The sequence below is a fragment of the Talpa occidentalis genome, unplaced genomic scaffold (assembly GCF_014898055.3).
Source record: "Talpa occidentalis isolate TD23 unplaced genomic scaffold, MPIMG_talOcc4v2.1 talOcc4.11, whole genome shotgun sequence".
Classification (NCBI taxonomy): domain Eukaryota; kingdom Metazoa; phylum Chordata; class Mammalia; order Eulipotyphla; family Talpidae; genus Talpa; species Talpa occidentalis.
In genome coordinates this window covers 25,009,164-25,034,070 of record NW_023601104.1, presented here as the reverse complement: position 1 = coordinate 25,034,070, position 24,907 = coordinate 25,009,164, and the positions used below count along the sequence as shown (strand labels likewise).

Below are 24,907 nucleotides of genomic sequence, written 5' to 3'. Positions count from 1 at the left end.
CAACATGTAGTTATATAAATTCAAATTAATTAAAGTTAAATTTAACACTCAGTTCTTCAGTCACATTTAGCTATATATTTCAAGAGCTTAAGTGTCATATGTAGCTAGGAGCCATTGAACTAGACAGCACACACAGAACACTTTCTTCATCACAGAAAGTTCTAATGTACAATGTTCATCCAAACCTCTCCTCTGAACTCAAGATTTACAAAATCAACTGCCTTCCTAATATCTCTACTTGATGCCAATAAATATCTCAGCATCAAAATATTGATATTCCTCACTAAACGTGTTCTTTCCAATTTTTTTTTCCATTTTGGTTGATGTTAACACTATCTTTTCATTTGTCCAAGTCAAAAAACATGGGGTAACCCTTGATTTTACTCACTCCATATTTACTCATGAGCATATTCTGTCAACTCTAAATCTAGAATGGAACCACAGTCTATAATCTCCATTTCTACTGTCATTGCCAGTTGTAATAGCTTCCTATAACTGACCTCCATGCTTCTGTCTTAGTTCTCCTTGATGCCCATACTATTTTTAACATAACAGCAAGAATTTGAATTTTGTAAAACTCAAAGTCAGATCATTTCACTCCTCTATTCAAAGTCCTCTAATTGCTTCCCAGTTTACTCACAAGAAAAGTCAAAGTTGTTATAATAGCCTTACAGGGTACTATATGCTCAGACCCCATTACTTCTCTAATATCTCCTACTGCCTCCACCTCGCACACTCCTCAGTAGTCATAATGACTGCTGCTCAAAGCACCAAACATATTTCAACCTTTCCCATGAAAGCATAATTCACAAATCACTAATCTTAAGAATCAAAAGCTAGACTAAAAGCAGGGTATTTAGAGATTCTATTTCTAGGTATCTAGATATTTAATCTACCCAGTCAATGAAGGGAATTAAATAATATTAATTATATAAAGAAAAGGATTTTCCAAAAGCTAAAAAGTGAATGACTTTACTAACCCTACATCTCAAAAAAATCAATCAGTTGTCTGGAATAGCAGAGACAAACTGATCAGTTGACAAGATTTTTTTTAATAAAACTTTACCAAGAAAAACCCTGTAGGAATATAGTTTAAGATTTCTTATTTGTTAATAGTATAACTATATGTACTTATTAAATTGGTAAAGACCTTCAAACAACTACATGGACTATGAACAAATTGTACTCAATGAAGCTGGTATACAAACTGTCTTACTGGTCTGTTTTGAAATAAGCAGCTTACATAAGAACCCAATTCAATGCATTGTTTTCTTTATCAAGAAAACTTTGTTATGAAAAAAATTTCAATAAGCTAAGTAATATGCTTACTAATGTGAATGTTTTACATTGTGGTACAAGTTCTCTGTTCACTGCAGACTGACAATTAACATTTTAAAAATTGGCACAGGTGCATAAATCATACTTTGGGTAGCACTAAATCACCTCTGGGGTGTTTAATTCAAACCCACTCAATATTTTATTTAATATTTTCTATTATACATGCAATGTCAGAGTTTTGGTGCCATTTTTCATTCTACAATTTATTGGAATGCATCTTGTTTCTAGATGTCACCCAATCTCCTAATTTATTTTACAGAATTTTAATGCTGGTCAGGAATAAGGCTTTAACATACAAGAATAGTAACATATTGATGAATTTCTAAGATACTCAAAATTATAATTTTAAAATAAATTATATAAAAGCACTTCAGAAAGGTGAGATTTGGTAACATATTAGCTTTGAAAACTTTTGTTTTATTTTGAAAGAGATATATAAAATCACCCACTTTTCAACACTAACCTAAATATTCCATCAGTTGTTCAGCAGTTATGATTTCCATCATCGGTGGAAGTTTCACCTGAAAAACAAAGTATTTCTTCTATAAAATCAAAGGTTTTTGGTGATTAAAGTGTTTCCTCAATCGGAAACACAAATATGTATATATGTATCTATTATTAAACACAAGTATGTAATGTGTCTATATATGTACACATTAATATTCACATTATTAAAGTCTTTATAACTAATTTTTATAAAATAAAACAGATTCAATACTATCATCATAAAATTTGCAGGGTGATATAAGAGCTCAGAGACATTGAGAAATCTGCTTTCAAAGCCAAGTGCTATGCCTTTCACCACCCACCAAGATTGTCATTAGGCACCTGCAATAACATCCTATATGATAGAAAATTCAGTAAAAGGTCAGGAAGAGGCATCAAACATGTTGTCACAGGTTACCCATGAAGACAGGTTTGAACACAGCTTAATATCCCATTACTTTAGTACACTTTGACCTTTTTCTTCTTCTTCTTTTTTAAAAAAAAAAAAAAAAAACTATTAGATGGCCTCCACAATCCTTTTTTAAAATTTCTTTTTTTTTTTTTTTTTTAAGATTTATTTATTTATTTATACAAGCACTGGGTACAGTCAGAAGCAAGGAGGGTGAGAGAATTCACCAGAGTCAGAGCGGGGAAAAGAACAGGCAGACCAAAGTACACTGCTGAGGGGAGCAGAGGGTGGCAGGAGAGGTCTGTCACACCATGTGGGACCCTTGCCCGGCAGCCGGGGATCGAACCGGCACTGTAGAGGCTGCGGGCAGCTTCGCAGCCCAGCACTCAACCGCTGCGCCACCAGGGGAGGCCCTAATTTATTTTTCTTTATTTATGCATACAAGAGCTGGGGTACAGGCCAGAGGTGCGGGGAAGGTGAGAGGATTCACCAGACACAGAGTGGGGAGAATAGGCCGATCCAATGAAACTTGCTGGGAGCAGTAGGCAAGACAGGAGAAGTCTGCTAAGCCATGTGGGTAGCTCCCTGGCTGGCGATAGAAGTCATGCCACAGTGGCTAGCTGGTGATAGCTTGATAGCACTGAGACTTTAACCCCTGTGCCACCAGGGAGGCCCTGGCCTTTTTATTCTTGAATGGCTAAAATTTTAATACATTACCATTAAAGTAGTAGACATACAATGAAGAATTCATACTATATGATTCTACCTGTAAAGTTTAAAAATGCAAAATTAAACTACATTGTTTAGAGCTCCACTGTTAGGTGATAAAACTATAAAGAAAAGTAAGAAAATGGATATTATAAAAATCTTATGGCTAGCCCTAGATATAAGAGAAAGTGTTATATTTGGAACGGAGCAAAGAAGAACCTTCTGGGGTGGTGGCAATACTCTGTATTTCTTGATTTGCATGATAGTTTTACTGATATTTGCTTTATAATAACTTGTTAAACTGGACATCTCTGCTTTATGTACATTTCTATTGTGCTGTGTGCCACATTAAAAGGTTAAAAGTAGATATACTCATTATGGGCACATTTAAATTTCTAAAGTTAAGGGCCTCCCTGGTGGCACAAGGGGTTAAGCACAACACTATGAAGCAATCTGCAGTCTCTGCAGCAAGAGTTTGATACCTGGCCAGCCAGGGAGCTAATCACATGGTGAAGCAGATCGCTCTTGTCTCACCCACTGCTCCCCTCAGCAGTGTGTTTCAGTAGATCTGCCTGTTCTGTTCCCCACTCTGTCTCTGGTGAATCCTCTCACCCTCCACATCTCTGGCCTGTACCCCAGCTCTTGTATACATAAATAAATAAATCTTTATTATTTTTTAAAAGATTTATTTATTTATTTATGCAAGCACTGGGTACAGTCAGAAGCGTGGGAGGGTGGGAAAATTCACCAGAGCCAGAGTGGGGAGCAGAACAGGCAGAAGGACCGAAGTACACTGCTGAGTGGAGCAGCAGGCGTGGCAGGAGAGGTTTGCCGCGCCATGTGGGACCCTCGCCAGCGGCCTGGGATCCAACTGGTGCTGCAGAGGCTGCAGGCAGCTTCGCAGCCCAGCACTCAACTGCTACACCACCAGGGGAGGCCCTAAATAAATCTTTTAAAAAAAAAAAAAAACTTCTAAAGTTAAAACAGGTGCAACAACACATTAAATTTTTCAAATGAATTGCCCGAAGAGTTACACAGATATTACAGTGGATGACTGTAAATATTTTAACTGATTCACAGTTAATATATATAATATACCATGCTCTATGGTATATTCATAGAAGAAAAATGTGCACTGTAGGATGGGAACTTAAAGTAACTATATAGCAATGATAGGAGCACAGCAACATAATTAAAAATTCTTCTGTAATTATTTTGTTCTAGGATATAATTTAAATCACCAATTTCTTCAAAAATTCCTATGAACATTAAAAAAGGAGTTCTGAGTATTTATGCTGTCCAATGTGGAAAGATATGTCAAAATTCTTTGTTTTTATCATTGAGTAAGTTCTACAAAAGATCCCTGTGAAAAAAAACAATTTGAGATCCTCTGAGAATATACATGACAGTAATGCTTACATTTGGTTATCCAGTAGATTTATCACTCAGAGAAAACTACGAGATGCCTTGGAAATTTTGATCTTTACTTATTCTACATTATTTTTATTTTCTGTGACATCTTTTTAAAAAAATGTAATAGACTTTTTTTGAGTTTAGGTTTACAGAAAAACTGAGCAAAATGTACTAAGATTTCCCATATATGGTATATTTTTAAATTTTTCATAGTCACCTGTCCGTTTTTCTAAATAAAGTTTTATTAGAACAGTTACTCTTTCTCCTTTATGTATTATCTTTTATGGCTTTTAAACTGCAATAGCAGAACTGAATCTTTGTAACATAGCTCATATGGCCCACAAAGTCTAACATATTTCCTATCTGTTCTTGTAAAGAAGGTTTGTTTTTTTCTGCTTTAGATTATTTTAACTGTTAATATGTAATAATAAAGATATTTCAATACCACTTTCGAAGGTCTGACATTTAAACCAGTAGTTTATATCCAATATGAATGTTTATGTTCTGAACAATTGCCAGGCCAATCTGAAAGCCCCATTTATACTTAAAATTTTTTCTTAAATAAGACCTATATATATATATATTTTTATTCCAGACAGATTTGTTGCAGAAATGTATTTATCCAAAAACTCCATTAATAAGTAGCTTATCCAGGCCTCCCTGGTGGCACATGGAGTTGGGCACGGCACTATGAAGCAATCTGCAGCCTCTGCAGCACGAGTTTGATCCCCGGCCGGTCAGGAAGCAACCCACATGGCGAGGCAGACCTCTCCTGTCTTGCCCACTGCTCCCCTCACCAGTGTATTTCAGTCAGTCTGCCTGTTCCATTCCCCACTCTGTGTCTGGTGAATCCTCTCACCCCCCACAGCTCTGGCCTGTAACCCAGTTCTGTATGCATAAATAAATAAATCTTTAAAAAAAAAAAAAGCTTATCCTCTGCTTTGGTGAATGCAGTAATCCTACTATAAAGTTGTCAGAATAAGAAACCATAGCACTAACAAGTGTATATATTTGGGAAATGTTTTCTATAATCCTGTATTTCTATAAATGAATGATTTCAGGTTTTAGACTTAAAATTTCCAAATAGTAACAACTGGCTAATTAACATGTCTTGCTTCAAACATTGGAAATAGGAACTGACCACCTTTATACTGGTTTTAGATGTAGAGCAACAAATAATGCGAGTGCTTTAATTGATTTATTCACAAGCATATTCAGTGATATATTCACTTCTTGAATCCTAGCCAACAAAATATTCTGAATGTTCATTAAAACTAGAGACAAAGGAGAAAAATGAAGAAATGCCTGCCTCCCACTAATACTCAGGAGTCAGCAATAGACCTTAATGTTTTTTGAACTATAAAATTATCTTCCTAATGGCTTGCTTCTCTTCTTGCTTTTCTTCAACACCATCACCTCAAGAGCAAGTGCCAAAGGTTTTGTTAATGATCCTAAGATGTTCACACTTTCAATCCTTTGTCTCCTCGATTTTATTAGAGAAGAAACAGGTTATGGGATAACTAACTGAAACCACAATTAACAATTGTGGCAGTCTATCTGAATCTCAAAAATTTAAATATAAAAAAAAAACCCCACAAATGAAGTATGACCTAGGTTTTCAGGTGGTCCACCTTTATTAATAATCTACAGCCTATCATTTATAAGTAAATGAGTATACAAAGATATTTGGAAAGTACCAGCTTATTTTCAATATTCTAAAATCTGAGCAATGTCTCTGAGTACATATTAACACATAATTCCAAATTTATGAAGCCCAAATAAAAATGAAGTTTTCATTATCCAAAAAATTTATTAGATGGGCCTCCCTGCTGGCACAGGGGTTAAGACACAGGGCTATCATCTATCGCCAGTCACTGCAGCAGGAGTTCAATCCCAACCAGGGAGATGACCCATGTGGCCCCTCAATAGTATATTTCAGCAGATCTACCTGTTCTGCTCCCCACTCTCTCTGGTCAATTCTCTCATACCCACCCCCCCCATACCCTAGTTCTTGTATGCATAAATAAAAATCTTAAAAAAAAACAAAAACCTTAAAAAAAGATAAGACAGCAAAATAGAGGCACCCCTTTTGAGATGTTAAAAAAAAATCTGTAAAGTTGATAGTTTAATTGTGCCAATATTTTTTTAATTTAACAAATCTATTTATTTAAGATAACCTGGTCACCTTATAACATTTTGTATACTTCAGGTGACAGAGCTATCATTTATTTGATAACGGGGTTATAATAAGTTATAATAGGTTATAATAAGGTAAAATTGAATTTGATGTATAACGTGTTTCATTTCTTCCTTGTCAGAAGAGTACAAGAATAACCAAAAGGCACACTTGGATATTTACTATAACTGTGAAGTTTTTAAATCCTCAATTTAATTATTAGTTTGGTACATTAAAATTTTTAGGCCATTTTTTGGTCTATAATATAGTTTTCCTTCAGAGGCATTGCAAAACATTTAACAGTCTATGAGAAATTTTCAGCACTCCTTTTAGGAAGTATTTAGTTAATTTAAACAGTTTTAATAGTAAAATCGGGTTAAAATGGGCCAAAATAACACAAAGAGAGCCAAAAACATAGCATAAAATATCAAAGTTCTTTTTAGAAGTACCATATAATATAAAATGAAATATGTGTTTTTGCCACTGGTCATTTTAATATTAAAATCAAGTCTGTTTAGGGCCTCCCAGGTGGCGCAGCAGTTGAGCGCTGGGTTGCGAAGCTGTCCGCGGCCTCTGCAGCGCCGGTTCGATCCCCGGCTGCTCCCCGGCCACCGGAGGAGGGTCCCACATGGCGCGTAGACCTCTCCTGCAGCCCGCTGCTCCCCTCAGCAGTGTACTTCGGTCCTTCTGCCTGCTCTGCTCCCTGCTCTGGCTCTGGTGAATTCTCTCACCCTCCCGTGCTTCTGACTGTACCCAGTGCTTGTATAAATAAATAAATAATAAATCTTTAAAAAAAAACAAAAAAATCAAGTCTGTTTAAAATAAAAAAATAAATTAAAATAAATAAATTATTAGATTAACTAGACTTTCTGAGAAAGTTAATAATAAAAGTACAAGAATTTTTAACAAAAGGAAATAGCTACTTCAACTCTAAGTATTCAATTATAAAGGAAAACCTCAACAATACAGCATAATGATTCTGTAATTAGTCATCTTGAAGTGTATTTAAGAATAGACTCAAGTGAGGGCCTCCCTGGTGGTGCAAGGGGTTAAGTCTCAGCACCATCAAGCTATACCAGTCACTGCTGCTCCCCTCAGCAGTGTATTTCAGTAGATAGGCCTGTTCTGCTCCCTATTCTATCTCTGGTGAATCCTCTCACCCTCTGCAGCTCTGGCCTGCACCCCAGTTCTTGTATGCATAAATAAAATAAATCTTAAAAAAAAAATAGACTCAAGTGAGACAAAAAATAAAAACAATAAAGCCTTTGCTTTAAAGTGTTAATAAAGTGTTAAACAGGAATGTAAACTATCCCAAAAGTGATATGCCAAAACTTCAATACCTATAATTTTTACATTCTCAGGGAGAGAAAGAAATGTAAGAGATCCAGTAATAAGTAAGAAATAGTATCACTCTATACAGGTGATGGTAAATATGAGAATGACCAGCCAAAAACCATTATTAAATGTTTAATTAGAATACCAACAAGTACTCAGGAAATACAGTTAAGGTTCTAATACCTCTTTAAAGTTGGCAGGATACTTGAAGATATAAATAATTGATTGTCCATCTCTGCTATTTAAGAAAGTCAGGAAAAAAATAGGAAAAAATTAAATATATTAAACTTCTAACTGCCATTCAGTTTACAAGTTACCTCAGGCCACAATCATCCTATGAAACAGGCATTATCATCATCATTCAAAGAACAAATGAAGGTATTAAAATTTGTCCAAAATAACAGAGTTGTGATATGAATTGATATCTGACTCCAAAGTCAATTGCCCATTGAGGGCCTCCCTGGTGGCGTAAGGGGTTAAGACGCAACCTATGAAGCTATCTGTGGCCACTGCAGCATGAGTTCAATCCCCTGCCAGGGAGCTACACACATGGCGCAGTAGACCTCTCCAGACCCACCGGCTGCTCCCCTCCGCAGTGAATCTCAGTCAATCTGTCTGTTCTGTTCCCCACTCTAACTCTGGTGAATCCTCTCATCCCTCAACATCGCTGGCCTGTATCCCAGTTCTTGTATGCATAAATAAATAAAAAAAATCTTAAAAAAAGTCAATTGCCCTTTCTATTTACAGACTTTTAAAAACAGCAAAAAAAAAAAAACCCACTTTCTTTCAATTAAAGTTTATGAAAAACATCATCTGAAAATGTATTTTTTTTTTAAGATTTTTATTTATTTATTTATACAAGCACTGGGGACAGTCAGAAAACATGGGAGGGTGAGAGAATTCACCAGAGTCAGAGCAGAGAGCAAAGCAGGCAGACTGACAAAGTACACTGCTGAGAGGAGCAGCCCAGGGTAGAGAGGTCTGCAGTCATGTGGGACCCTCACCCGGTGGCCGGGGATCAAACTGGCGCTGCAGAGGCTGCGGGCAGCTTCGCAACCCAGCGCTCAACCGTTGTACCACCGGGGAGGCCCTGAAAATGTATTTTAAATCACGAATTTTTGTCTTTTTTTTTAATAACCAATGAAAAGTTAAAAAAAAAAAGTGGAGGATGATGGGGCAAAGATAATCAGAGTTGGCTTTAAGACTCAGGAGACTAAAAATTAGGATCCATTCAATCAATAAAAGTAAGAAATTTGGTAAGGAAAAGTAAGTTAACAGAAGAAAATGATGTCTGCTTCAATACTGTGCTGCTTAGTTTTATTCAAATGAAGTTGAGTTGGAACTCTGGAGACAACCGTCTTTAATTTGTGCAAGAATTATTTAAGTCCTGAGCTGCAGCTTATTTTTGTATTACTTATGGCAAATTGGACCAACTAAATAACAACTAATAAAACAAAATAATATATAATAAAAAATTTCTTCACATTTCACTAATTTCAGTTAATCATAGCATTTATGATTTAATTGAAATTGTAAAGAACTTTTCTTTTCAAAAGATTAGAAGTATTATTAATAGAAATTAGGAAAGAATTTTAACTTTTTTCTTTTTAGAAATGTAACATTTTCGGGCCTCCCCGGTGGCGCAGCGGTTACGCGCTGGGTTGCGAAGCTGCCTGTGGCCTCTGTGGCGCCGGTTCGATCCCCGGCTGCTCTCCGGCCACCGGAGGAGGGTCCAACATGGCGCGCAGACCTCTCCTGCTGCCCGCTGCTCCCCTCAGCAGTGTACTTCGGTCCTTCTGCCTGTTCTGCTCCCCGCTCTGGCTCTGGTGAATTCTCTCACCCTCCTGCACTTCTGACTGTACCCAGTGCTTGTATAAATAAATAAATAAATAAATAAATAAATAAATAAATAAATAAATAAATAAATAAAGTAGAGGAAATTAAAAAAAAAAAGAAATGTAACATTTTCAAAATAAGGATGCAAAACTTTTTTTTTTTTTACATATGCAGTTTTATTCAATCTTTTTTTTTTTTTTGGTGCTGTGTTTTTTATTTTATTTTTTTTTAAATAATAAATTTTATTTTTATATTCCCCATACAATTGCAGCCCCCACATTCTGACCCCAATCCCTCCCCTCCCGCCCCCGCCCTCCTAAAAGTGTCTCTGGTTCATAGTTTTTTGTTGATTTTGATTTTCACTTTCTTATAGTTATTCATTTTCCTGGTCCCTTATTTAAGTTTTCTAGATTCCTGCTATGAGTGAGACCATCCGGTATTTTTCTTTTTCTTTTTGGCTTATTTCGCTGAGCATGATCCCTTCCAGCGCCATCCATGTTGCTGCAAATTGCATGTGTTTATCTTTTTTGAATGCTGAGTAATATTCCATGGTATATATGTACCACATCTTCTTGAAGGGATGCAAAACTTAAGAATCCTTTCAACATGCCTTTAATTCTGGCTCCAGAAAATTAGTTTGTGTTTATTACAAGCTATCATATATCAAGTGTCATATTCTAATTTCTTATTTATTTATTTGTTTTTTATATATTTTATTTTTATATTCCCCATACAATTGCAACCCCCTTATTTTGACCCCAATCCCTCCCTCCTCACCCCCCACCCCCCATAGAGTGTCTCTGGCTCATAGTTGTTTGTTGATTTTGATTTTTACTTTCTTATAGTTATTCTTTCTCCTGGTCCCTTATTTAAGTTTTCTAGATTCCTGCTATGAGTGAGACCAATATTCTAATTTCTTAAATGTACTATTCATTTATTGTTATGAATAATTATTGCACTGAAAATTACTAAAATTCAGACATTTTAGTAAATTTAACTGATTTTCTATTTGCCACCAGTATTTCAAAGCAGGAAAACTTTATTATGAGAGACAGCATTCAACTTTAAAAGACCAACTTGAAACACTCTCACATCAATTTTTATAATTTATTTTTTTATTTTATTTTAATTTTTGTTAAAGATTTATTTATTTATGCATACAAGAGCATAAATAAGAGTGAGAGGATTCACCAGAGACAGAGTAGGGAGCAGAACAGGCAGACCGACTGAAATACAGGGCTGAAAGGAGCAGGGGGCCAGACAGGAAAGGTCTGCTGTGCCATGTGGGTCAGTTCCAGGCTGGGAGGGAACTCAAGCTGCAGGGACTGCCCATAGCTTCACAGTGCTAAGACTTAACCCCTTGTACCACCAGGGAAGCCCGATTTTTATAATTTAGATTCTACACTTAGAGTAATAAAAAGGCCTATTTAAACTATTTAAAACTATCAGAAACTGCAGCTATCGCCACACATAGATTTTTTTTTTTATAGAGGCATGTTTTATTTATTTACTTGTTTGTTTGTTTGTTTGTTTTGTTTATAGGAGCACTGGGTACAGTCAGAAGCGCCGGAGGGTGGCCGGGGAGCAGCCGGGGATCAAACCGGCGCTGCAGAGGCCGCGGGCAGCTTCGCAACCCAGCACTCAACCGCTGCGCCACCGGGGAGGCCCACCACCACACATAGATTTTTAAGAACGTAGCATTTTATATGTAATTCAAAGGGTTTTGGAGCAATAGAGAATCTTATTATAGTGAAATCTACCAGTAAAAGATTCAGTAGTAAAGAAGATGTCCTCAGTTCAAAATTCATGGACATATATTTAAGAAGCTCAGCAAGCTTACTATGCTGAAAAATCAATCCAAAGAAAAACTGACAAAGACACTTTTACATTAACTCTTTGATAAATTGGAATAGGGTGGAGATAGGAGATGAAGATGGCCTCAAAGTAGTGGTAACAAAGACTGAAGTAATCAATTATGGAAAATATCACAGAATGTTTTTAATAAGTATGATGGGAAAGGCAAGCTCATTTACCACAGAACCTAAGAAAGACCCTGAAATTGGAAGTGTCACATATATCATAAGATAGAGGATAAAGTGTGGCAAGCTAAAAATGGGAGTCTGTGTAAAGTAAGCAGCTGGTATAGATTCCCAGGATTTGTTCCAAGGAATCATGAAATCTATTTCTGCTGCTCCTACTTTATCACTAGTTCTTCTATCTTACTTAATGCAAGACCTACAGTCCTCCAGGGTTATGGGTATCTGAATTTTAACTTTCAAACTAAAACCTCAAGTAAGAGCTCAGCTTTTAGAATGGGGGATAATCTTACGTTAGGCAATTTATACTTAAACTTTATGCACCACAATTTTTTATACATGTGAGACAGGAACAATTTACATAAGGATTTCATGATGTGGTTGAGAAAATTAAAAGAGATGTGCATACACTGCATTAAAATATCTGGCATCGTACTGGACATAAAAATACTGTTATTGGGGCCTCCCTGGTGGTGCAAGGGGTTAAGTCACAGCACTATGAAGCTATCTGTAGCCACTGCAGCACAGTTTGATCCCTGGCCAGGGAGGTGCCCGCTGCTCCCCTCAGCAGTGTATTTCAGCAGATCTGCCTGTTCTACTCCCCAATCTGTCTCTGTCTCTGGATTGGTGTCCCCAATCCTCTCACTCCCACACCTCTGGCTTACACCCCAGTTCTTGTGTGCATATATGAATAAATCTTTAAAAATATAAAGAAAATAAAATGAAAGGTTTTCCACATAACTACTCATAGCTCGGGGAGGGGAGAATTAATACATCACTGATGGGATAACTACCCACTAGTAATACTCATCAGTGCTCAAACAATTTATTTCATAAAACCAGATATACTGCCAAACCTACTTTAAAAGAGACTGGAAATGAAAGCCTTAGAAGTGTTACTTGCATCTATTTAGTAAACAAAACTCCACTATTGTGTGAGGGTTTTAATCTCTTCATATAAGAACTATAATTAAAAAACAGTGGGCAGGGGCTAAAATGGAATTGTTGGTTCACCATCTGTTTTTCCATTTCTACAAGTAATACGTGCACTTGGAAAACCTCAAAAGAGCTTTGTGCTTACTTAGGAAAAGGGGAACATGAGAAAATTTGTATGACTGCAAAGTTCCTACTAGACAGGGGAAAAAGAAGTGAAACTTTGTGAGAAGCAAGAATGGGTATCTATGAAAAGGGTATGAGAAAAGAAAAGTCATCGAGGGAGGGAGAACTAGAGCAAAATCTCATTGATGGGAAGAGGCTCACTTTCACATTACCTCACTATGTAGGTGGCAAGAGATGGAGGTTATGTCTATTAGAATTTTTGAATTTTCTGTTTATGGCCTTTTGCTCATTTTGCTATTGAGTTATTCATCTTTTTCTCCCTAATTTATAAGGGTTCTTTATATATATTAAGAAATTAGCCTTTAGGGGATTCCCTGGTGCCCCAGGGAGTTAAAGTCTCAGCACTATCAAGCTATGCCAGCCACTGCAGCTTAAGTTCCCGGCCAGGGAGCTGACCCACATGGCTCAGCAGGCCTCTCCTGTCTCGCCCGCCCACTGCTCCCCTCAGCAGTGTATTTCAGTCAATCCACCTGTTCTGCTCCCCACTCTGTCTCTGGTGAATTGTCTCACCACCACTACCCCTCCCTCTGGTCTACACCCCAGCTACTATATGCACAAATAAATAAAATAAATCTAAAAATAAATAAAGATGAAGTGTTCTTATCCAGACTTAAAACAAACAACAACAAAAACCAAAAGCATGACAAATCAAGAACTCCATTAATGTCTTCATAAACAAAAATTGTAAGATAGAAACTCTAAGTATTTATAATGAAAAATTTAAATCATTCTCAAAAATGAGAAAAATATCATAAAGAACTTTCAAGTGCCCATCATTCAGCTCCAACATTTATTACATAAAGTCAGTCTCATCATAAACTATTTTATATTTTACATATTTTCTGACTTGATTTTTATAAACACATCTAATCAAATGGGTCACAGGCCTCAAATGTGCCTATAAATGGCATTAATCTTGATAGGTAAAAATGAAAGATTAAAGCAATAAATAAAAGCAAATATAGTCAAAAGTAAAGAAGTAAAATATATTCCAAGACACAAATTTGGATATTACCTGATGTTAGCTAAACAAAATTAGACATCTAAGCTTGAATTAAATTTAATGACTAGATTTCTTTCTTGATTTATTGGATTATCACAGCTCCACTATTTTGCAAATAATGAATAATCACATACTCTCATTGGTTCTAAACGAATACTTTTAATTAAAACTCCAATATTTCTAATTCAGTACTTATGCTGTTTCATAATTTTAACTATCAACTCTTATCCCAAAGCATGGCACTTTCTTTGAATCATTGAAATCCTCCGCAATTTTCAAAGACTATCAATTATTTCACTTTCATTTCTAATTCCATCTAACTCCTTGAAAAACCCTTTCTTTAAAACCACAACCAGCCATTCTTCCTGATCCTATTTCCAGGTATAAGAGAACTACTGGGGAAAACTCAAAACAAAGCAAGACTGATACATTAAGAGTTTTTAAAGAATACTCCAACCTACCCATTACTACTAAAGGTAGTACTTATGCTTCAAATTTCTAGGCAATAATCTGCAGTGATTTTAGTTCTTTAAAATACAATGTATTTTTCTCACAAAATCCACGCTTTCCATGCTTCACACGCTCTCTCCTTAATTATTGACATATTCAAATTCAATAGTTATTACTGATGAAGTCAATTGTTATTCTGCCAAAATGCAGAATGAAGTCTCAATTTCCAACTTCCTCTATCTTAACATGATTTTGTCTCTGTATGGTCCTATCCCATTCCTTCCACTACTTCAGAAAATGAGTTTGTTGCTCCTTTCCTTTGATGAGAACTTCATTACCTATTCTGAGGATTCTATATAAATCTGACTTTTCCAAATCTTGTTCTCACCTCTGCCCTTTTTTGGCAAAAACATTTCCTATTCACCAGTCCCTTTATCTATTTATTGCATCTACAAATAACTGATCACTTTTTAATTAATCTCTCTCCTAGACTATCAGTGTTCGGTTTCTCTCATTTACACATGGCTATATTGTTTTCTTTTTCTCCCCTCCCTTTTGTTAATTTCTTTTACATTCTTACCCTTAATGCTGAATATTTCCCTCTCCCTACAAGTTTAATCTTTATTCTTGTTTTCTCATTATCTACTAGAAAATGAAGTAGAAGAGAGTGGATAAATAGGGGATAGGGAGGATGTTTATGCTGGCAATTTCTAGTTGTTCATATACATGGGGGTGGGAAAATGTTAACTATTGCTCACCACTCTCTATGAAGAAATTACTTATTCTCATAGGTATCACAATTGTAGCGATGGAGTAATTTCCCGATTCAATTCTCTATAATCTTAATCTCTTTTCTGAAACCCAATCCATGCTCTTGTGTATAACAGTTACATTTTTATGTCCCACTATTAGACATTTCCTGAAACAACTAAACATTGGCATCAACTTTCCCATGTAAGGTATCTTTCCTATTTTTTGAATAACCCAACTGATCTGTATTATCCAGAGTAGAACAAGTGTGTCATCTCTTTTACTTCCTATATCCAGTTAAGTGATCAGCTCATCATTTGGGCTGCCATATTATTCTCATCAAAGAGGAAAAGAATTTCCCATCCAAACACTCATTCTTCTTGCTTGCTAGACTTACTATAATCCTACCTCTTTTCTTTTTTTTTTAAGAGCAATTAGCAAATTTATTTAATTTTGTATTTATTTATTATTTTTTAAAGATTTATTTATTTATTTATACAAGCACTGGGTACAGTCAGAGGTGCGGGAGGGTGAGAGAATTCACCAGAGCCAGAGTGGAGAGTAGAACAGGCAGAGTGACGAAGTACACTGCTGAGGGGAGCAGCGGGCGACAGGAGAGGTCTGCGTGCCATGTGGGACCCTCGCTGGGGGCTGGGGATCCAACTGGCGCTGTGGAGGCTGCGGGCAGCTTTGCAACCCAGTACTCAACTGCTGTGCCACTGGGGAGGCCCCAAATTTATTTATTTTTAACATTTATTTATGTATACAAGAACTGGGGGTAGGCCAGAGGTGCGGGGGATGATAGGATTCACCAGAGAGAGTGAGGAGCAGAACAGGCGGATTTATTGCAATACACTATTAAGGGGAGCAGGTGGCCAGACAGGAAAGGTCTGCTGTGCTACATGTGGGTAAGCTCCCTGGCAGGAATAGTGCTCAAGCCTAACTCAGGCGGCAGAGGTGAGAGCAATAGCGTGACAGTGCTGAGACTTAACCTCTACACCACCAGGGAGGCCCCTTTGTGTAAAGTTTAAACATCCCTAGTGGTGGGTCTTCTGAAATCTTTCAACTGCCTTCTTATTTACTACGTTTCTTTACATCAGCAATTTTCTGCATTTTTGGTTTCAAGACCGTTTACACTACAAAAATTACTGAGGGCCTCCCTGGGGGCAGAGTGGGCTAAGTGCAGCACTGTGAAGCTGTCCACAGCCTCTGCAGCATGGGTTCAATTCCCGGCCAGGGAGATCCCCACATGGTGCATCTGTCTCACCGGCAAGTCAGGAGAAGTCTGAAATACCATGTGGGTTGCTCCCTGGTTGAGGATCAAACTGATGCCGCAGTGGCTGCAGATAGCTTCACAGGTTGCATCTTAACCCCTTGTGCCACCAAGAAGACCCCCTCAGCAGTGTTTTTGGTTGTCTCTGTCTCTAGTGAATTCTCTCACCCTCCAGTGCCTCTGGCCTGTACCCCGGTTCTTGTATAAATAAATAAATCTTAAAAAAAAAAATTACTGCGGACCCTAAAGAGCTTTCGTGTATGTGGGTTACATCTATAAACAGCTGCCATACTAAAAATCAATCCTGACAAAAATTTTAAACACAAGAATACACAAGCACACATCAGACCTTGGTAGTCTCCCTATCTATCATTGATGATTACTGCTGAATAGTTTTTATGTCCATCTATATCTTGACAATAGGAAGACTAAGAATGACAGATTTATAAAATCATCTTTCATTATTATGCTTGCTCATTCACAATCTAACTCAACCTATCAATTTGTCTGCATCAGAATCTTTGAATACACTATTCCCTCTGCCTGGAAGGCATTTTCTCATTCATTGGTCAGATCCAGTTCATAAGTTACCTCTTCTATGAAGGCTTCCTTTGACACACCCCATCCCAGTTACCCTTTCTCGGTAATTTCATAGCACATTTAGAACTCTCCACACTGCCTTGCAATTATTGTGTATATGTAGGTCTCTACATGGTAGGAAGCTACATGAAGGCAGACTTGCACCTATATGTTTCTTATTTCTAGCACCTCATACATAGTGAGAGCCCAAACTCTTGACTATTCATTTGAATCTATGTCTTTCAGAGTCAGTTCAATGCTCATTTATCCCCAAATATTCCAAGTCATACTACTTACTCCTTCCTCTAAACGTCTGCAGTACTATATGGAAACCAGGAGGGAAAAGCCTAAGAGAAACTAAGTTACTTTTCCCCTGAAGTAAGAACGGGAACTTTGGTCCATAGTTTTAAGTCAAGCTTTGACATCAACTGCCTCCAACAAATGGTCCTTCAGTTTTCAATCTTATGTTCTATTATTTGCTGATTAACTTACTCCTCCTGTCAATCAATAAACACACACCCAATACTCATTCCTTCTGTTTATATAATTTCCTTTCCCATGAATTCCATTTCTCTGTTAATTTAAATTCTACTTTTCCTTGAAAACTTGGTTCAAGATGCACACATTCCACGAAGCTCTCAGGAACGATGTCAGACCAAAGGAAATTTTCCCTTTTTTTTTTTTTGATATCTTATGCATTTCAATCTATTCCTATAACCTAATGCAGTACTATCTTGCACTTATTTTTAATAATTTCAAATATGTCAGTGCTATGGTCCCAAATAGTTCAACAATTCAAGAGCAGGCACAGATCTCATTCAAAACATTTGTGAATCAATATTTACTAGATAATGGTAAATTTTCTAATTTTTAAAAAATCAGTCCCTGCTAGTAATGGGAAGGTGAAAAATACTGTAATAAATATTGTTTTCTTCAAAATTTTTTCCTATCTAGTCAGGATACTTCAGGTTGTGTTCCCCCCCAACCCCCTTGGAGGGGAGGAACATAATATTACACATATAATTTTCAATTTTAAAATAAAATATGTGCTAGAAGATGCAACTTCCCAGTACCCTAAAATTGAAAGCTTAAACAAGACACTTCAGTTGCAGGTAACTCACTATGAGACTTCACTTTGAGAAGCCCTTCCCCTTTTTGCTCCTCTGTGTTGGATGTATCTCTTACTTTACTTGTTACAAATTTAGCTACCTGGACACATGCTGAGGCATGATTACTGGTAATGATGCCAAGCCCTTCAAGTCCAACCAAAGGAAGGAGACAAGTAACACCCATGCATAAAATGAAAATCTAAGCTTTCAAAACCAAGAAATTATGCTAATTGGATCTCAGACCAATGTTTTTCCTTAAATGGAATTAGTCTGAGGGGTCACATCTTCCCTATCATCATTTCCTTAAGTATTCACACCCAAATGGAGCAAGCATTAGTTAGAAAGTGCACTAAACATCACCATCAAAACTTGCTACATGGATGGAGGGTAACGCTCTTCAGAGAAGATCGTTTCCCCCTTTTCTCCTCTCTTTTCCATATACCAAATTCGATAAGAAGGGGTAATAGAGTAAAACAGAGTTAAACACTGAATCATAGGGGTTAAGATGCGCTAAGACCTAGCTATTTGTAAGTCAAACAACCGCAACCGAGCCAACCCTTAAACACTACGGGACAGATGGGATGCTGCCGGCAAGTCTTTCTGGTCTATGCAGACGTGCCGTCTTTCAACAAGGGAGTCCCAAAATGAATTTCACGTAAGAAGGAAAGGGTTACTGAGGAAAGAAAGGAGGGAGCCATCAGATGACAAGCAGCAGCTACCGCACCCCTTTCTCCCCCTCCCCAAAAGCAGTAGGAAACAGCTGCACAAAGTACCTTCCAGGCCAGAAGCAAAACATTGAGGATGGCCAGCAAAGGGCAGGGTCCGTTCTCATTCTGCGTGATGATGGGTGTGTTCTCTTCCTTCCACTGGATCCACTTGATGTGATAGACAGACTGTCCCGGGAAGCGTTCCTTGGAGGCCGCCAGCACCAGCGCTGCCTGCTCCTCCTCCCCTGCCTCCTCCTCGCGGCAGAGTGGCACAGCCCGGGGCAACCCCGCCGCGCCCTCCTCCTCCTCCTCCTCGGGGACCCTATTATCTGCTCCCTCCTCACTATTGAACTCGGAGCTACTGGGGAAAGAATGCAGGTTAGAGAACGACTCCAGGGAGTCCAGGCTCGGCGATTCCCCAGGCGGGCTCGGGTCGCTGCAGCTGCTGCTGAGGCCGCCGGCGCTGCTGGGCTCCCCGGAGCCGGCGGCCGCCGATGCGCCCCGGCAGGTGCCTGCACGATCCGGGCGGGCGCCCGAGTCTCCGGGCGGACCCAACCCGTGGCCCGCTCCGGCCTCGGCTGTGTCCAGAGCGGCGGTCACCTTGCGCTGCCCTCCCAGGGGCGCCTTGTGGGCAGCGGCACTCTCCAAATCGCTCTCCTTCAAGTCCAAACCCGGGAGGCTTCTGCAGGGTTCGGGAACCTGAGGAGAGCCCGCGGCAGAAGCCGCGCCCGGGAGGCTCCTCCCGGCGGCCGCCGCCCCCTGCCCATTCCCACCGCTGCTCTCCGCCGCCCATACTCCAGGACCATCCCCAGCCGCGAGCCGGCTTCCCAGCCGCGGAGAATCCGTGCCCGGCGCGGGCCCGGCCGCCGCCCCGTGTTCCAGCGGCTGCAGGCTCTCGGGGCCGCTCTCCATGCCCGGCCGCCCGCCCCTTGCTCTAAAGAAACCGCGGAGGGTTCTCCTCAGCCAGCTCCTCCGACGCCATGACAGCGGCACTGGCAGCTACAGCGCCCTTGCGCGGCCTCGGCCAGGCACGTCAGGGGTAGGGCGCCGGGAGCGCGCCCGCGCGCCGCTGCGCGGGCCGCCGGGGCAGAGGGAACCGCGCAGCGGCGGCCCACGCGGCCCCGCCCCTCCCGCGCGCCCGCCGCGCCCGCGCGATCGGAAGGCGGGGCGTGGCGGGCGTGGCCCGTGGGCGTGGCCAGGGGCGCGCCGCCGCGACCGCAGCTCCAGTAGGAAAACATCCTCTCCCTGGGTGGCCGGAAGTTGAACTCCGGGGCACCCGGAACGCGCGGCTGCTTTAAAGGCGCGGCGGGCGGCGCGAGGGGTGGCTGTCGCCCCTGGAGCGCCGGGGCGCGTGTGGCCCCGCGTTGGGCTCCCGGGGTGGGGAGCTGCCCCTGGTGGTAGTATTCGGAAAAGAGCCCTTCTCTGAAGGGCTCTGGAGATTTGTTTCTCCCGCTTGTAATATGGAAAATGGAAGGGATTTCTTAAGAGATGCAGGTTTTAAAGGCCGGGACCCAGAGGTGTTTGGGTTACTTCGCTGCACAAATTCTGGACTCTCTAGGTTTTGGCTGAGAAGCAGCTCTCCGCTAGCTACCGGTGTTACGTTCGCCCTGCATGAGGCAGCAGTGCGGTTGTGGATGTTGGCCTGCACGGCAGGGAAAGAAAAAAAGTGGGTGATTTGGGCCAATAATAATATTTTAGCTTCTGTTTGAATCAGCCAAGTCTTTGCGGTTAACTTGACCTGACTTTGCATGGAGCGGGAAGCTGAAAAAATGACTTTTCTGACTAGCTCCTCGTAAGACCCGGCGACTCAGGGAACAGAGGAGTAGGCTGAAAGTTTAGTTGGTGGCAAAATGGGTTTGAGTCTTTTTTTTTTTTAAGATTCATTTTACTTATTTTATGCATACAAGAGCTGGGGTACAGGCCAGAGGTGGGGAGGGGGTGAGAGGATTCACCAGAGACAGCGTGGGGAGCAGAACAGGTGGATTGACTGAAATAAACTGCTGAGGGGAGCAGCGGTCCAGACAGGAGAGTCTGCTGCGCCATGTGGGTGAGCTCCCTGGTAGGGGATCGAACTCGTGCTGCAGTCGCTGTTGCTAACTTCATGGTGCTGCAACTTAACCCCTTGAGCCACTAGGGAGACCCCGGATTTGGGTCTTATTCGGACCTATCCCGACAAGGGCTCCGCTTCCCTCTCTGTCCAGCCCTCTTTTTTCTTCAACACTTTCTAGACCCTGGCTCTAGCCTTATAAATACTTGATACACAGGAATGTTATCTTTTTGTATCTCTTGGTTAGGGAAGGTGGTCAAAATTACAAAGTAGACCAAATTTACAAAGTACCCATTTAACACATTGGAGCAAATGCACATTGCTGAATGCTGTGCTTGGCACTAGGGATGCCCTGGTGAATACGGAAAGGGCTTATTCATATCTTCATGAGAGTTATTGCCTGCCTTTTTTTTCCTTGTTGCTATATTTTTAATACTTGCTTGGAAAGTAAGTTTTCCTGAGAATGCAGTAGAGCTCGTTCTAACCTCTCTACACTGACACAATATAGTGACATTCAACTTTTGGAAAAGAGGAAAATTACAAAAGACAATGGAAAGCTTTTTTAGAATGTGGAATTTAGGAGTTTTGTGTATTTTTGGCCTCCATGTCAATCTATAAACAATAAATGCTCTTGTTCAAATTAGAATTCTTCCCTGAAGAAAGAATTGCAGTGATTAAGCATTTTATTGTATCTAAGGTCAAATGAGTGGACATGAGAATATTACAGATTTCATGAAGTTCAGAATCTAGCATGATGTCCCAAATTTAAAACTGTGTATTACATGGGGCCTCCCTGGTGGTGCAAGGGGTTAAACACAGCAATGTAAAGCTATCTGTGACTTCTACAGCACAAGTTCGATCCCCAGCCTTCCAGGGAGCTACCCATGGTGCAGCAGACCCTCTCCTGTCTTGCCCGCTGCTCCCCTCAGCTGTGTTTTTCAGTTAGTTTGCTTGTTCTGTTCCCCTCTCTGTCTCTGGTGAATCCTCTCAACCGCTGCCCCCCACCCCCCCATCTCTGGCCTGTGCTCCAGTTCTTGTATGCATAAATAAATCTTTTTTAAAAAACCTAAAAACCCTGTGTATTATATGAATAAATTGAATTAATGAATCATTTACAGACAAAAACCACAGTAGAACCAAAAATCATGAACTGTGCACTTCATATAATGATCTTTCACCATTAAAAAATAAAAAAGCAAACCCTACTTCAATAAACCTATACTTACTCTGGCAGTTTTATAGATATGTTTCAAAGGATCATCTGCATAATTTAATAATTTATAACAGAAATAAATCAAGTTTTATTTTCATGTTTGTCAGCAATTATGTAAGCCAAGATAAACAGCTGTGGGAATGTGGGTGCTTATTTAAATTTGTGAAAATGTACATAGTTATTTTTCAAAGGGAGAAGGAGAGTGAGTGGCATCTAAGGAAAAATGCCAGAAAATAATAAACTGAAAAATGTCTCCTTATTTTGCTTATATGTATATTTAGTTAAACATGAAGTTACACACATGGCGCAACAGACCTCTCCTGTCTTGCCCGCTGCTCCCCTCAGCAGTGTAGATCTGCCTGTTCTGCTCCCCACTCTGTCTCGGGTGAATCCTCTCATCCCCTGCATCTCTGGACTGTACCCCAGTTCTTGAATGCATAACTAAATCTTTAAAAAACTAAATATTTCATTTTAAAGTAAAATGCTTACTTTTATTTTTCAAAGTTACAGATACAATAGTCTTAAACGTCAAAGTTTACATGAAAACAAAGTAGTACCCTACTCAACATATTTGAGTTCTGTTCTTTAGAAGCAGTCCCATTTAACTCCTAGATATTATTTCTTCCTTATCCTTGTATTTATAAGTAATTTTATTATACTCTGATTTCTTTTTTTTTAAAAGATTGATTTATTTATGCATACAAGAACTGGGGTACAGTCCAGAGATGTGGGGGGTGAGAGGATTCACCAGAGACAAGAGTGGGGAGCAGAACAGGTAGATTGACTGAAATACACTGCTGAGGGGAGCACCGGGTGAGACAGGAGAGGTCTGCTGTGCCATGTGGATCGCCTCCCTGGCTGGGGATCAAACTTGTGCTGCGGGTAGCTTCATAGTGCTGTGTCTTAACCCCTTGCGCCACCAGGGATACTCTGATTTCTTAATATAAATCATTAAATTATTCAAAAATTGGTCCTCCCTGGCGCAAGGGGTTAAGACGCAGCCTATGAAGCTGTCTGCAGCCTTTGCAGCACGAGTTCGATTCCTGGCAGGCCAAGGAACAACCCACATGGCACAGCAGACCTCTCCTGTCTCGCCTGCTGCTGCTCCCCTCAGCAGTGTATTTCGTCAGTCTGCCTGTTCTGTTCCCCACTCTGTCTCTGGTGAATCCTCTCACCCCCACACTTCTGGCCTGTATCCCAGCTCTTGTATGCATAAATAAATAAATCTTTAAAAAAATGAATTATTCAAAAATTATATTTATTGATTTGCTCCCATGAAAGATGAGGGTTTAGTTATTTTCTCTCATAATATTTCTTCCTCCTTTTACTCCAACCTCCCAATTATTTCAAATTTTTTGATTAAATAAAGTACTCTAAAGTGTTAGGGTTATATAAATATCATTCACCACTAAGTCAGGGATTTTCCTGTGACTGTGATTACATTTCTTGTTAAACTTTTTGTTCTTTCTGGAATTAACTATTGCCTCATCACTTTGTTTACATAACTCTTCACCTACCTCTAAATCAGCCTCACACTTACCAATACAGTCAACCATATCAAGTTACCTCTCAAACCTCTCTTAATTTCTTGCTCTAACCTGAACTTGTTTTACAGGCCACTTACACAGCTACCATACTGGGATTTCTCTTTGCTGTTTTCTCAGGAATTCCTTCCTCCCTTTTTCCATGTTGATTGCTTTCATTCTTGAATCCCCTGTTTTCCTCTTTCTTTGATTTGGTGGAACATATTCTTACTAGCTTTCTGAGAAAGAGTACGTGGGAAGCACATTTCTGTGGAACTTGTCTGTCTGCCAAAAGATAGCCCTTTAGTCTACCTTTCCATTTTATAGTTTGACTGAATATAAGATTCAAGACTGGAAATATTTTCCCTTCATTTTTAAGTCTCATTAAGTTATCTAGATAACAGGTGACTGTAGTGTGATACAATTATACTACAGAACCTTTGTGTGTAACCTGTTTCTTCACCCTGAAATTTCTTTTTGGTTTTACACTTTAGTGTTTGGTACTGCCTTTAGTATATGGTTCTTCTTGGTCTTCTTCTTAGTGTTTTGCATTTAGTTTTGGACATACTTTTGGATGGTTCTGGCTTAATTCATTGGGCTAGGCACATTCAACATAGAAACTTACATTCTTTATTTTTGGGAAATTTTCTTTTTAAATTTCTTTTGTATTCTTATCCATTCCCTAATTATATTTGGGTTTTTTTTGTTGTTGTTGTTGTTGTTCTCTAGTCAAAGAGATTTCCTCAACTTTATCTTTTGAATTTTTTTTATTGTTTATGAGTACAATATGTTTGATTTCTGAGTGTTCTTTATAGTTCCTTTTTACTGTTGAATGGCATCCCAACCTTTCATCTCTTAGTCTATTGATCATAACTTTTAATGTATATCTTTTAAAAATATATTTATTTATTTATGCATAGAAGAACTGGGGTGTAGGCCAAAGATACAGGGGGTAAGAGTATTCACCAGAGACAGAGTAGGGAGCAGAACAGGCAGATTGACTGAAATACACCGCTCACTGGAGCAATGGGTGAGACAAGAGAGGTCTGCTGTGCCATGTGGGTTAGCTCCCTGGCCAGGCATTGAAGTTAGGCCATAGGGATGACAGCGTGATAGTGCTGAGACTTAATCCCTACACCACCAGGGATGCCCTTAATATATATCTTATGTTTTTCAAAGGACATCTGAACCATATGCTATGAAAAAGTGGATTTATTGATGTTGCCAGAAAGTGAGATATATGAGATACAAGTGTAAAACCCAGATTACAAAATCTGTTTTGGTAAATAAGACAGTCACAGGAAATGATCATTGAGAATATGAGTCAGTTAATAACTAACACTAAATAAGTGGTACAAGCAATAACTATTATAAAAATTCAAAGAAGAAAAAATCTT

The 24,907-nt window shown here is 39.3% G+C and overlaps 1 protein-coding gene across 1 annotated transcript in view; it reads right to left on the bottom strand.

The window, feature by feature from the left end:
• The window catches only part of MINDY2 (MINDY lysine 48 deubiquitinase 2), a 77,881-nt gene extending 58,153 nt beyond the window's left edge, over positions 1-19,728 (bottom strand). The window contains exons 1-2 of the mRNA XM_037502574.2: positions 18,794-19,728; positions 1,802-1,859 (exon numbers count right to left, since the gene is read on the bottom strand). Coding sequence (XP_037358471.1) covers positions 1,802-1,859; positions 18,794-19,639 — 904 coding nt within the window. The 5' untranslated portion in view covers positions 19,640-19,728. The remainder of the gene's footprint in view (positions 1-1,801; positions 1,860-18,793) is intronic.
• Positions 19,729-24,907: the final 5,179 nt, after the last annotated feature.